This window comes from Prunus avium, chromosome 7, assembly GCF_965620075.1.
Source record: "Prunus avium chromosome 7, drPruAviu1.hap1.1, whole genome shotgun sequence".
NCBI lineage: Eukaryota > Viridiplantae > Streptophyta > Magnoliopsida > Rosales > Rosaceae > Prunus > Prunus avium.
The window spans coordinates 37,436,350-37,448,841 of NC_142290.1; the positions used below are offsets into that span (position 1 = coordinate 37,436,350).

A 12,492-nucleotide genomic window follows, 5' to 3' on the forward strand; every position below is an offset into this window, starting at 1 on the left:
TTGGAATGCGCGGCACACTGGCACTGGTATGGGACCTCCTACGCTTTTTATGTTTGGATTGCCATTGTTCTGTTTTTATTTTATTTTTTCCTTTAATTAAATTAATGTATTTGGAGTTTTTATTAAACCAAAAAATGATACCCTTCAGGATTATTGGTAAGCTTTTAAGTTAATCTCGAGTACATATATATCTAAGGGATAATGCTAGGCTTACCACATTTTTATACCACATTGTGTATCACCTCTCTAATAGAGTCTACTGATACAATGAGGCCCACCTTTATTAGAGAGGTGGTACACAATGTGGTATAAAAATATAATAAGCCTAGCATTTTCCATATCTAAATATGGAATAAATGTCGTTATTTGTGTTTTTAACACGAGTGAGAATTTAAACATAAAATGTGATGGATCTTTAACATTTGTGTTTAAAGACTTTATAAAAATAATAATAATTATGAGCACAGGTAGGGGAGAAACTAAAAACAAGATGTTAGACTTTTGAGAATATGATAATGATAATATCAATGCTAAAGATTCGTGCACATAACGTTGGCCAAGAAATAGTGAACAATTTCTTGGATTTTAAAGGGACTGCTGGTCTCCTTGGTTAGGAGTGAGGTCAACAATGTTTATTCCTTCGTTTGGACTATAGGATTTTTTTGAAAAAACAAAATTAAATCTCCATTAGGCTGTAATTCTGTCATCATTTCAATTCCCCAAACATAAGTTTCCAACATCATTTCAGCGAAAAGGGAACGAAACCGGAGCAACATCATTCACCAAACCATAAGTTCCCAACTTCTAGCTCTCAATTTCACTTCACAGAAACCGTACTCCAAAGAATTGTTAGAAGTCTACCATTTTGAATATTTTTTTAAAGTCGACTCTCATTTCTGATTATGGTGCATCAAGAAATGTTGTCACTAGTATAAAAAGCCTCATGACAACTTCGACTCGGATCATACTATTGCTGTCTCTCTTTAATCTGTTTAACATGAAACCATGGAGAGCATTTTCTGTTGTATTCTGTATCTTCAGCTGCTTCTTTGTGTGCTTATCTCATGCATCAGATTCCCTCAGGCATAGACAGTATTTATATAGAAATGAAACCTTGGTTTCTACTGGTGGAGTGTTTGAGCTAGGCTTTTTTAGCTCCCATGCTTCACCAAATGGATACTTGGGAATCTGGTTCAAGAATGACAAGAACCAAAAGCCGGTTTGGGTTGCAAATAAAGATAGCCCCCTTATGGATTTCCCAGGAGTACCGGGTTCCTCAGGAGTATTTCTCACCATCAGGTATGATGGGAACATGGTGATTAGTGATAGAAGAAATATTCCGTTTATTCTGAATTATGGAGCACTTGCATCAAGCAATAACACACGTGCAATAATTCGTGACTCGGGAAATCTAATTCTCATGGAAGGAGAAGAGATTTTGTGGCAGAGTTTCTATTATCCGACGGATACGTTTCTTCCTGGAATGAAATTGGGCTTGTTTAACATGAATACTGAGCAGTTGAGGAAACAGTTTCTAGTATCCTGGTTTAGCACATCTGTCCCTGCTGATGGTTCTTATGCTTTGGGCATTGATCCTGTAAACAATACTCAGTTCAATGTCTGGCGCAGTGATGGTGCTTACCAACAGATTGGCTTGTGGGATGGCCATGAATTTAAGTTCTTCTTCCAAAGCACATCAGATAATCTCAATTTCAGCTTTGTTTGGAATAGCAATGAGATTTATCTTACTTTTAACAACAAAAACACTAGCATGCCTTCATGGTTTGTGTTAACCTCAAATGGGGAGATTGATGAGTTCAGGATGGTAGGGCAGGAAATTGAGATTGTGGATTATTCACTATGTGATGACACGATGGCACGCAGTTCTAATGGCTGTTTGGTGGCGATGCCATCAGCATGCTCAGGCGGAGATAATTTCTCAAACACCAGAGGATCACTGCCGAGTTCAATGGTTTTAAGCTGGCCAATTCGTATAGATCCCTATGACTGCGAGATATTGTGCAGGAACAATTGTTCATGTGTTGCATATGCAAATGCTGTTGAAGTAGATCGACATTCTATTAAGAAGAAGCTTGATGCGGAAATATTAATAACGACAGTCTCTCTTTTGGCAAGTTGGTCATTGATGATATCTATGCACCAACTTGAGGGGGAGTGTTAGCAATAGTCAATTAATGAGGATTAGTTTGGCACCTACAATGGTTGGTAGCCTACAATGTTTAGTCAATTAATGTTTGGCACCTACAATATTTGGGGGGCTTGACTAGGTTGGTTGCCTAACTAGTTTGGTTGCCTAATTAGTTTGGTTGCCTAACTTGGGGGGCTTGACTAATGTCTTAGGAACTTGTATATATATGTGTTGATTGTAAGGAATGAAACATAAGTGAAAAATCAGAAAATATTCTACAACTCTCATTCTCTCTACACTTTCCACTCTCTACTCTCAATATTCTCTATGTTCTGGCATGTTTGAGTCTCTTTACTATTATTTCATTTTCTCTTCTTCCAAATCTCGACCCTCTACCAGTGTCAGATTTGAGGGGGAGATAGATGCAACTTTATTTGGGTGCTGCAACTTTATTGTCATTACTCGTGTTGCTTTCTCCAAATCTCGACTCTCATACGTCGTCGGATTTGAGGGGGAGTGACACTGCTGCTCATCTATTCCGCTGCCTGCAATTCAGTTACCTATCTGCCATGACTGATTCTTCTACATCTGAGCTTCAGTCAGCTTCTGTTTCTCAAGTGCCACTGCTCTTATGGTTCTGACAACCCCTTCTCTTCAGGGGGAGAGGAGGAGTGAAGAGAAGTTGTGTCTGCAATAATGGAAGTATTTGTGACGCTGCTAGTATTATTGCTGCTGCCTACTATATCCTTTGCTGGTGCCAGTGTCTTAGATTTCTCTCACTGGTGCCAGTACCACTGATCATATGGCTCCATCGACCCCTTCTCTTCAGGGGGAGATGGGGAGTGAAGAGAAGTTGTCTCTGATGTTGTTGCTGCCACAGTTGTTTGCCCTACCTTGACTTGCTGGTGCCAGTGCCTTGTATTACTCTTGTTGGTGCCAGTGCCTTGTATTGCTCCTGCCTGTTATGGTGCCAATATTGTTGCTTATGCCTTTGCTGGTGTGTTTCCGCTGTGTCACGCCCGTTGACCTTACCTTTGCTCTTGACTTTCCGTACCTTGCCTTATCCTATTTTTTAGGGTTTGGTTGCCTTTGCCTTTGCTTGGGTTTGGTTTGCCTTGCCCTTGCCTTTGTCGTGCCTTACCTTATCTTTAAGGTTTTGTTGCCCTATCTGGGCTTTCTTTGCCATGCCTTGCCACCTTGCCTTTGCTTGGCCTTTATTTGCCTTACCTTGCCTTACCCTTTCTTTTTAGGGTTTGGTTTTACCTTGACGTGCCTTTCCCTATTTTAGGGTTTGGTTGTGTCCTTTGCCGTGTTCACAGGGTTTCTGTGTCCTTGCCGTGTTCACAGGGTTTCTGTGTCCTTTACCTTACCTTTGCTGTGTTCACAGGTTTTCTGTGTCCTTGCCGTGTTCACAGGGTTTCTGTGTCCTTACTGTGTTCTTTGCTTTGCCTTTGCCTTGTTCGCATGGTTTATGTGATCTACCGACCAACCGGCTGCACTTGGATTTGGTGTTGCCACCGACAGACCGAAATGATTAACTTCGATGTGGCCTTTGCTCCACGTGTGGCCCACCATGTAGTGGTCCCACGTGAGGGGGCATGTTGAAGTAGATCGACATTCTATTAAGAAGAAGCTTGATGCGGAAATATTAATAACGACAGTCTCTCTTTTGGCAAGTTGGTCATTGATGATATCTATGCACCAACTTGAGGGGGAGTGTTAGCAATAGTCAATTAATGAGGATTAGTTTGGCACCTACAATGGTTGGTAGCCTACAATGTTTAGTCAATTAATGTGTTAATTATGTAGTAAATTAATGTGTTAATTATGTAGTCAATTAATGTTTGGCACCTACAATATTTGGGGGGCTTGACTAGGTTGGTTGCCTAACTAGTTTGGTTGCCTAATTAGTTTGGTTGCCTAACTTGGGGGGCTTGACTAATGTCTTAGGAACTTGTATATATATGTGTTGATTGTAAGGAATGAAACATAAGTGAAAAATCAGAAAATATTCTACAACTCTCATTCTCTCTACACTTTCCACTCTCTACTCTCAATATTCTCTATGTTTTAGCAAATGCTTCATTGCAAGATGAAGGAACTCTATGTCAACTTTATTATGGAAATAAAAGCGATCTTCTGAAACTGGTAGGGACAGGAAACAGCACTGTTTATGTGCGTGGTAATGCTTCTAAATCCGGTAAGCTTTCACCTTTACTCAAACTTCGATGATAATAAGAAGAAACACTGTATTTTTTATTCATTTTGAATGGCTTCAAAGTTTTTAGATGGTAAGATGTGAACACCCTCTCTTTTTCTCTACCTAAAATATGAGAAAGAGCTTTTTTTCTTTCCCTCAGATAGGAAGCTGTTGGTTGTCACAGTTATGGTGATTCCCTTGGTATTCTTCATTTTGATCTTATTGCTGCATTGTTTATGGAGAAAGTTTAACTCTTTAGGTACGTTAACCAAACTGAGTTGGCGAACATATACTAAAACTTTGCCAAATTAAATATGTTGCGTGGACTTATTTCTCTGTATCAACAACAGGAATTTATGGCTTCCATAATGGCATGAGAGACAGTATGAGGTTATTATTGTTGCAGTTGAGCTCTGATAATAATGCAAGCAGTCCCAATGTTATAGAACTTGGAACGAAGAAGGATCATGAGTTGCCATTTCTTAGCTTTTCCTTCATAGTGACATCCACCAATAATTTCTCTCTTGCAAATAAGCTTGGACAAGGTGGTTTTGGGCCTGTTTATAAGGTGTGTGCAGAACTAACAATAAGGCATATGGTGTGACAGGTTTTATTGATTTCTCTTTTTGATCATTTATATATATTGATAATCTGTCATATTAGATTCAAAGTTTCTATGGAAAAAAATTTAAAAACCAGTATCTGCTCTTTGTTGCAGGGTAAGTTACTAGAACATGACATTGCAGTCAAAAGGCTTTCCAAAAATTCTAGACAAGGACCGTTGGAGTTCAAGAATGAGGTGCAGTTAATCTCTAAGCTCCAGCACAGAAATCTTGTTAAGCTTTTGGGTTGTTGCATTCACCGAGAAGAAAAGATATTAATCTATGAGTACATGCCCAACAAAAGCTTGGACTCCTTCATTTTTGGTTTGTAATTTCATCTATGCCCATTCCCCATCTTATTTTTGGCTGTCAGTTTCTCTCATGCTGTTGAAATTGCAACTCATGCAGATCCGACAAAGCGAAGACTATTGAATTGGACCCAGCGCATACACATAATTGAAGGGATTGCTCAAGGGCTTCTTTATCTTCACAAGTACTCTAGATTAAGAATTATTCATCGAGACCTGAAAATTAGCAATGTTGATGCTCTTTTTGGGAGAGGGTCAACTTAGGTAAAGACTTGGGTCTTCAGCAGTTTAGGTGGCTAGGACCTTCAGTATCTAGATACCCTGCAAAAGACAAAGAGGAAGAAACAGTCGTTAAGCTTCGGACACCGGTGTGGTGCCGGCCGAAGGCTCTCCGATGCTTAAGTCAGCTGTAAGTGGTAATTTTGACAGAGTAACAGTAAGAGTGAGAATTTAGTCCCCCCAGTTACCAGGGTATTGTTCCCTACTTATAAGGAAGTGAAAATGAGAGGTTTGTGTAGATTTCCGATGTGGGACTATGTCCAAGCGCTGTGGTGGCGACACGTGTCCTTGAGATTAGGTTCAGCAATTGGGACCTTCAGCAGTCGGGAGCCTTGGCAGGTGTCTGGCATCTTGGAAGAGTGTCTTCCTTCGGCAGGGGAGAAGGCAAGTCTGCCTTGGTGCTAGTTGTTTTAAGGCTGGACATGCTCGGTTAATTATGGTGTAAACAAGCAACATCTTATTGGATGCTTATATGAACCCCAAGATATCAGACTTTGGCTTGGCTAGAATTTTATCTGGGAATGAATGTCGAGCCAAAACAAATCGGGTTGTTGGAACATAGTAAGTAACTTCTGTATGTTTATACGCACAGGTAGATTTAGTCATGCCTGCATTAATGTATTTTAAACATATGCTTGTCATGCAGGATATCCTTTTGATAAAACTCAAATGACTCTTTTTCCCCTTGTTTGAAACCAGCGGTTATATGTCTCCTGAGTATGTGATGCACGGCCTTTTCTCAACAAAGTCTGATGTATTCAGCTTTGGAGTCATTGTGTTGGAGATTGTAAGTGGCAGGAAGAATGCAAACTTTCATGAGTCAGATCATTCTTTGAACTTACTAGGACATGTAAGTGGCAACACCTGGCTTCTGAATTTATTATTTTCTCATGCCCCTGTTTATTTTATCTAAGGTGTTAAAATGTGAAAATTGTTGAAGGCATGGAATTTATGGAAATCTGAGCGATGCGTGGAGTTGATGGATTCGACATTGGCCGATTCAAGTTCAACGGATAGCCTTGCGCTCTGCATTCAGGTGGGACTTTTATGTGTCCAAGATTGTGCAGAAGAGAGGCCAACCATGTCAGATGTTGTTTCAATGTTCAGCAATGAAGGGGCAACTTTGCCTACGCCTAAACAGCCTACATATTCTAACTTAATGACAGAGGTTGATAAACCATTAAGACATGAAGTGCATTCTGAAAATCTTTTGACATTTTCAGCCATGGAAGCACGATAACAACGTCAAACTTGTATGTTCTAGTTTATGTACAGATGGATTGCCTTTATAGTTCATGTTCCTGTTCATGTACAGATGGATTGCTCAAGTTTTGATCCAATCCACATTGTTGCTGAAATTTATCCACTTGCAGTGAAATTTCTGCTTCTTAACAAATCAACTTTTTCTTAAGAAACCACAAGGGTTTTTGAACTTTTGCATTCATTTCCTATAATTGTGTATGCCTTATGCTGCGGGGCTGTCAGGTTGGCCATATTTTTCTGAGTGTATGATCTGTACATTATTGAAGGAGTGGAGCTCACAGTTATACAATGACATTTGATTGTTTCCAATCTCCTCAAATGTTGTTGTTTTTTTCTTTCTTTCTCATTTTGTTCAACTTCCTTGTTAACTCTCTTCTCTCATCTCACTTTTCTGTTGTTTCTAATCCATATATATATATACTAAATCTCCAAGGCATTACCCTGCAGCATTAATTTTGTGGGCTTTGACTTTAATTTTGCATTTGTTGGTTAAAGAAATGAATCAAATCTCTTCAATATGATAATTCACTAAAGGGGTCTAGTACAGTTAAAAAAGGCATTGACTTGTAGACAAGAGGTCTTGGTTGTGCGTGTTAAAAACCATTTCCCTTTCGCTTGTACTTTAAAAAAATATATATAATCATTCGCAATGATGACTGGTATTTTGGCCCTATCCCTAATAATATAATGAAAATCCAACTTTCATGCAATACAAAACACCACCAAACAATTAAACAGAAAAATTAAAGTCTTCACTAATCAACTCTTGTATTCTAGCCAACAAAACAATGTTGTTGGGTAACTTGGATACTTTTATGAGTGAGGGGAGAAGAACGTATGGGCAAGTGATGGAGCTTTGAGTCTTCCTATACATATGCTACTCTGTAACCCTGCCATTTTTGCTAGGCCTGCTGCCTGAAACTGAAACCAAAAACTGAAAGTGATAAGATCCTGTGGAGAATTTGAAGGAAAGGCGCAAAGGGATAAAATACAAGTTATTTTTAAATATGAAATGTGCAGAGGAACAATTCAAAGGATTTCTGAAAAAGTTCAAATTCCATTCAAATGGGCAGGGGGGACAAGATTTGGTGCCATCCTCCTAAATATCATACCCATCTTCCATTTTTCTCCTCATGAATAATATTTGTTCCATTTTCTTTAAAATTTCATTAATGGTTTTGTGAACAAATAATATGATAAAATAAACAGTGCTTATGGTCCCACAAGATCAACACCATGGAATGGGGTAAGTAACAACAAGTCCAGAATCACACTGATTGGGTGATCTTTGTTGTCTGATCTAAAGCTAAAAGGTGGGAATATGATGTCTTTCTAGGGTGGCATTCATGAAATCAAAGATTATATGCATTATTAAATGGGATAAAGTAATTATGCAAACAAGTGCGCTCGTGTACGATTTTTGTCCGTTGATTGTTGTGAGACTCACATTTGATTTGATCAACGTTTAAAAATCGCCCGATGCAACAATTAAAAAAATTATAATATGCAGAGGACTCAATAAACTGTATGATTTATCTATATATATAAAGCAAAAGGCAGAGAATGATGAAACATTCAAAATACCAGAAAATGCCCTTAATTAATGCAAACATTAAGAATTGAAATTATTAATTAAATGAGGATAATATGGTAAATTCATACTTTTTCATATTACAAAAAATTAAAATTAAAAGAAAATTCAGATAATGGATCCTATTTTTATGGAACACAAATACTCATTATCTTTTTTACTTCTAAAATAAATTTAAATTTTTTTAAAAAAAGCCTCTTGCAAGTGTGAAAGCGCGTGCGAAGAGGCTAGTATTAATAATATTGCTAGGCTCCTGAAAGTGGTATTTAAGTTGCACTTGGCTTGGACCCAATACAGGTCCCCTACAATCTACATGGGTTCACATGCATGACAAGAATATCATAACACGTATTAAGGCAGAGGATATAAAGGTCCAGCCACGTACCCAAGAATGAGGTGGATATGAACTTGAGGCACGGGTATTTGGTGCACCCACCAACTTTCCTCTGATTCATGGCATGGGAGCCAACGGGCCATGGATTGTCTGCTAATTTACCAAAAACTCCCTCACTTTTCAAAGTAACTACTAACTACCATTCCATTCCAGAGCAGAATGCAACTTTGACTGGTTGATATATAAATAAGACCAAGAAGAAGAAAAGGAAGTTGACTGACTGGTTGATAACAGTGCAATGCAAGTAGCAGTTCTATACGACATGTCGTTTGGGCCAGGCGTGGGTTGGGAACTTTTATCATGGTTCTTGAAAAACGGTGTACTACGAGCTTTTAACAGGAAAAGAACCAAAGCCTTTTGACCGTCAGAGTTGGGAAAGGCACATTTGTGGAGCGAAAATAACAAAAATGCCACCAACTGAAGAAATACAAATATATATTATATACGGCAGCAGAGTGCAGAGTGCAGAGTGCAGAGAGAGAGAGAGAGAGAGAGAGAGAGGCAAAATGACCTATACAGACTACAGTCTACAGTCTACACACACAAGTTACAACTAGTTGGATTCTAAAGACATGATGAATATCATAAAATAGTCACTTCCATGCAAGACTTTTATATAAATATCAGAAGTTGACAAGGTAAATAATGAATTTACAAGTTACAATGCCGTGTTTGGTTGGGTGTTTTTATAAGATGAAACATGCGTCAACCATTTATTTTGGAAGCCGCTTTTGAAAACAAAGCATAGTGGTTGTGTCAGCTGAGATAAGCATGCCTAGAACAACATCAAAACTAAAGCTCTTTATTTGCTGCAGTCTTTTGCTTGGTTGAGCTCTGCTGTAGAAATCCTGCAAATAGCAATGCTGATGCTGATGCTGGTGCAGAAGAAATTTCCAAAAGTGATTTCAAATTAATTGATTTAATACCAAAATAACCATCCTCTGGATCCCCTTTCTATGTATCTTTTGGGGGAACCCCACATGATTCATCATAAAGTAAAAACAATGGCAATGTTGTGAAATTCTGTGGAAGCAGAGGCATATACATATGACTTTTAATTTGCTGCCCAAAACATCAATTGGGGCTTAAGTTTAAACTAAAAAAATTTGGTATCTTTATTAGCAAAAGTAGCACTTTGTAGCCTTGTTTGTTTGAATCTGTTATAAAAAGCCTGATAAAGCAAACAGAACAGAACTCACAAACACAACACACAACACACAAACACATACATGCTCTCTCTGCTTCTTCAAAACACTATCATCAATGGCAGCCATAACAACCAGAGATGAATCGGACTATGATAGCAGCTGCTCATCCATAACCGTGCCGGACTCGAGCCGGAGCTGGATGAGCAACCTGAGCTTCAGCAGCCGCCGCCGGAGCTCAGTCTCCGTCTGTTCCTCTGCCACTGAAGCATCTCTGTTTTCCTCTGCTCACAAGCCCCACAAGGCTAACCAAGCTGCATGGGAAGCCATGAGGCGGCTCAGGAGCACCAAAGGCCGAGTTGGGCTCGACCATTTTCGGCTCCTGCGCCGCCTCGGCAGCGGTGACATAGGCAACGTGTACCTTTGCCAGATAAGGAACCCTGTGGTGGGTTTGCCTCAGTGCTTTTATGCCATGAAAGTGGTGGACAGAGAAGCACTTGCTATAAGGAAGAAACTGCATAGAGCTGAAATGGAGAAGGAGATTTTGGACATGCTTGATCACCCTTTTCTGCCTACTCTCTATGCTGAGTTTGATGCTTCTCACTATTCTTGCTTGGTTATGGAGTTTTGCCCTGGCGGTGACTTGTATGCCGCTCGACAACGCCTGCCCGGAAAATGCTTTAGCATCTCATCTGCTAGGTAAAAATCAAAATTTGTTTCGCTAATTAATCTTAGTTTAGTTGTACTCGAAAAATGTTATCTTGTCGGACAGTATGTTATGTTGTGTTAAACCAGCAATTAACGACTGTCATTATTATTATTGTTAAATACTATATGATTTCTTAATTTTGAGGAAGTTAAGGAGTGCTAATTACAATGTTGGGATGAATTAAACACAGGTTTTACGCGGCAGAGACGCTGTTAGCTCTAGAGTATCTACACATGATGGGGATTGTTTACAGAGACTTGAAGCCTGAAAATGTGCTGGTTAGAGAGGATGGTCACATCATGCTTTCAGATTTTGATCTGTCTCTCAAATGCGACGTCGTTCCAAAGTTGCTAAGGCGCAAAATGGACTTAGAATCCAACCAAAAGAATGTAAAGAGCTCCTCAATGCCATATTGTGTTGCAGCCCCCATGCAGCCTGTGCTCTCTTGTTTCTCTGCCTCAAACAAGAAAAAGAAAGGAACAGTCACAATCATAACAGAACAAGTTGGTGCTGATAATAATCATGATCATAATGATGATGATCATCATCAAGAACTTGACCCGGAAATGGTAGCCGAACCGATCGAAGCCCGGTCCAAGTCATTTGTGGGGACACATGAGTACTTAGCACCAGAGGTGATCTCAGGGCAAGGACATGGAAGTGCAGTGGATTGGTGGACATTTGGGGTGTTCTTGTATGAAATGTTATATGGGAGGACACCTTTCAAAGGTGAAAACAATGAGAAAACCCTGATTAACATTCTTAAGCAGCCATTAAGGTTTCCAAGAGTTGGGGTTAGCAGCAGCAAGGAGTTTGAAGAGATGGTCAAAGTTCAAGATCTTATAAGCAAGCTTTTGGTGAAGAATCCCAAGAAAAGAATTGGCAGCTTAAAAGGGTCAGTTGAGATCAAAAGGCATGATTTCTTTAAGGGTGTGAATTGGGCTTTGATTAGGTCTGTTAGGCCTCCTCATGTCCCTGCTGCTAATAGTGATTTGCATAATAAGATTAGAAATAGGGCTTACTTGCCTAAGTTAAGCAAGAAGGAGAGAGATGAACCATTTCAGATCCCTCATCATGTTGATTATTTCTAATTGCTTAGAATGTAAATAGGTAAAGCAGAAAGCAAAGTAATTTTCATGCTTGACACCATAGAAACTAAGATTTTTCCTCTGTTTTTCCTACTAATTAATGAGAATTATGATTGTTATAATGTACAATATATTAGTCACTCTGCTACAATGCTAATTACTCTGTCTTCTCTCTCTTTTCTCTCTCTGTGTATATGGAAGTATAGAATACAGAGAGAGAAAAGAAGTTTGTGTAAAAGTAGAGGATCCCATAATTGTCCCAATGGGATTTCCATGAGAAGTCTATGAAGTCATGTGAGGACAATAATTACTCTTGTCAATGATGGAAAGAATTATAATAAAAAAGAAAAATGGAATGATATATGCTTCTTTTTTTAACTTTTTACGAAAATGGTCTACTTTTTGCATATGGGCACTTTCATCTCCACGCATTCACTTCACATGCACTTTTTCACCAAGAAAGCCATCATGCTTCCTCGCTTCTTTTTGTTCTTCTGATATTTTTTATCATGTAAAGGGCAACCTTCTTTTTTCCTTTTCCCCATATCCATCTCACCACTTTCTGTTATTAATAATCTTACTGATCAAACATGTACGATTAGAGAGAGAGAGAGAGAGAGCAACTTCAACCAATACCAATAAGACCACATGACTCATGAAGCTAGACTCAAAACAGAATGCTTCACAAAGCAGAAGGTCTTCAGTGCTCAGACAAATCTACATTTTGATTCAATCCAGTCATTTATACGCAGACAATCTTCCCA

At 39.0% G+C, this 12,492-nt stretch overlaps 2 protein-coding genes across 2 annotated transcripts; both read left to right on the plus strand.

The window, feature by feature from the left end:
* Positions 1-44: 44 nt before the first annotated feature.
* Positions 45-7,073, plus strand: LOC110759880 (G-type lectin S-receptor-like serine/threonine-protein kinase At4g27290). Its single transcript, XM_021962020.2, has 9 exons — positions 45-2,050; positions 4,223-4,349; positions 4,510-4,608; positions 4,700-4,917; positions 5,068-5,275; positions 5,360-5,484; positions 5,987-6,099; positions 6,238-6,388; positions 6,479-7,073. The coding sequence occupies exons 1-9, from the start codon at positions 944-946 to the stop codon at positions 6,776-6,778; spliced, it is 2,448 nt and encodes an 815-aa protein (XP_021817712.2). The 5' UTR covers positions 45-943; the 3' UTR covers positions 6,779-7,073.
* Positions 7,074-9,969: 2,896 nt separating this feature from the next.
* PID2 (AGC (cAMP-dependent, cGMP-dependent and protein kinase C) kinase family protein) lies at positions 9,970-12,006 on the plus strand. The gene is made up of 2 exons (XM_021962026.2): positions 9,970-10,630; positions 10,831-12,006. Exons 1-2 carry the CDS (start codon positions 10,050-10,052, stop codon positions 11,729-11,731), a joined length of 1,482 nt encoding a protein of 493 aa, XP_021817718.1. The 5' UTR covers positions 9,970-10,049; the 3' UTR covers positions 11,732-12,006.
* Positions 12,007-12,492: the final 486 nt, after the last annotated feature.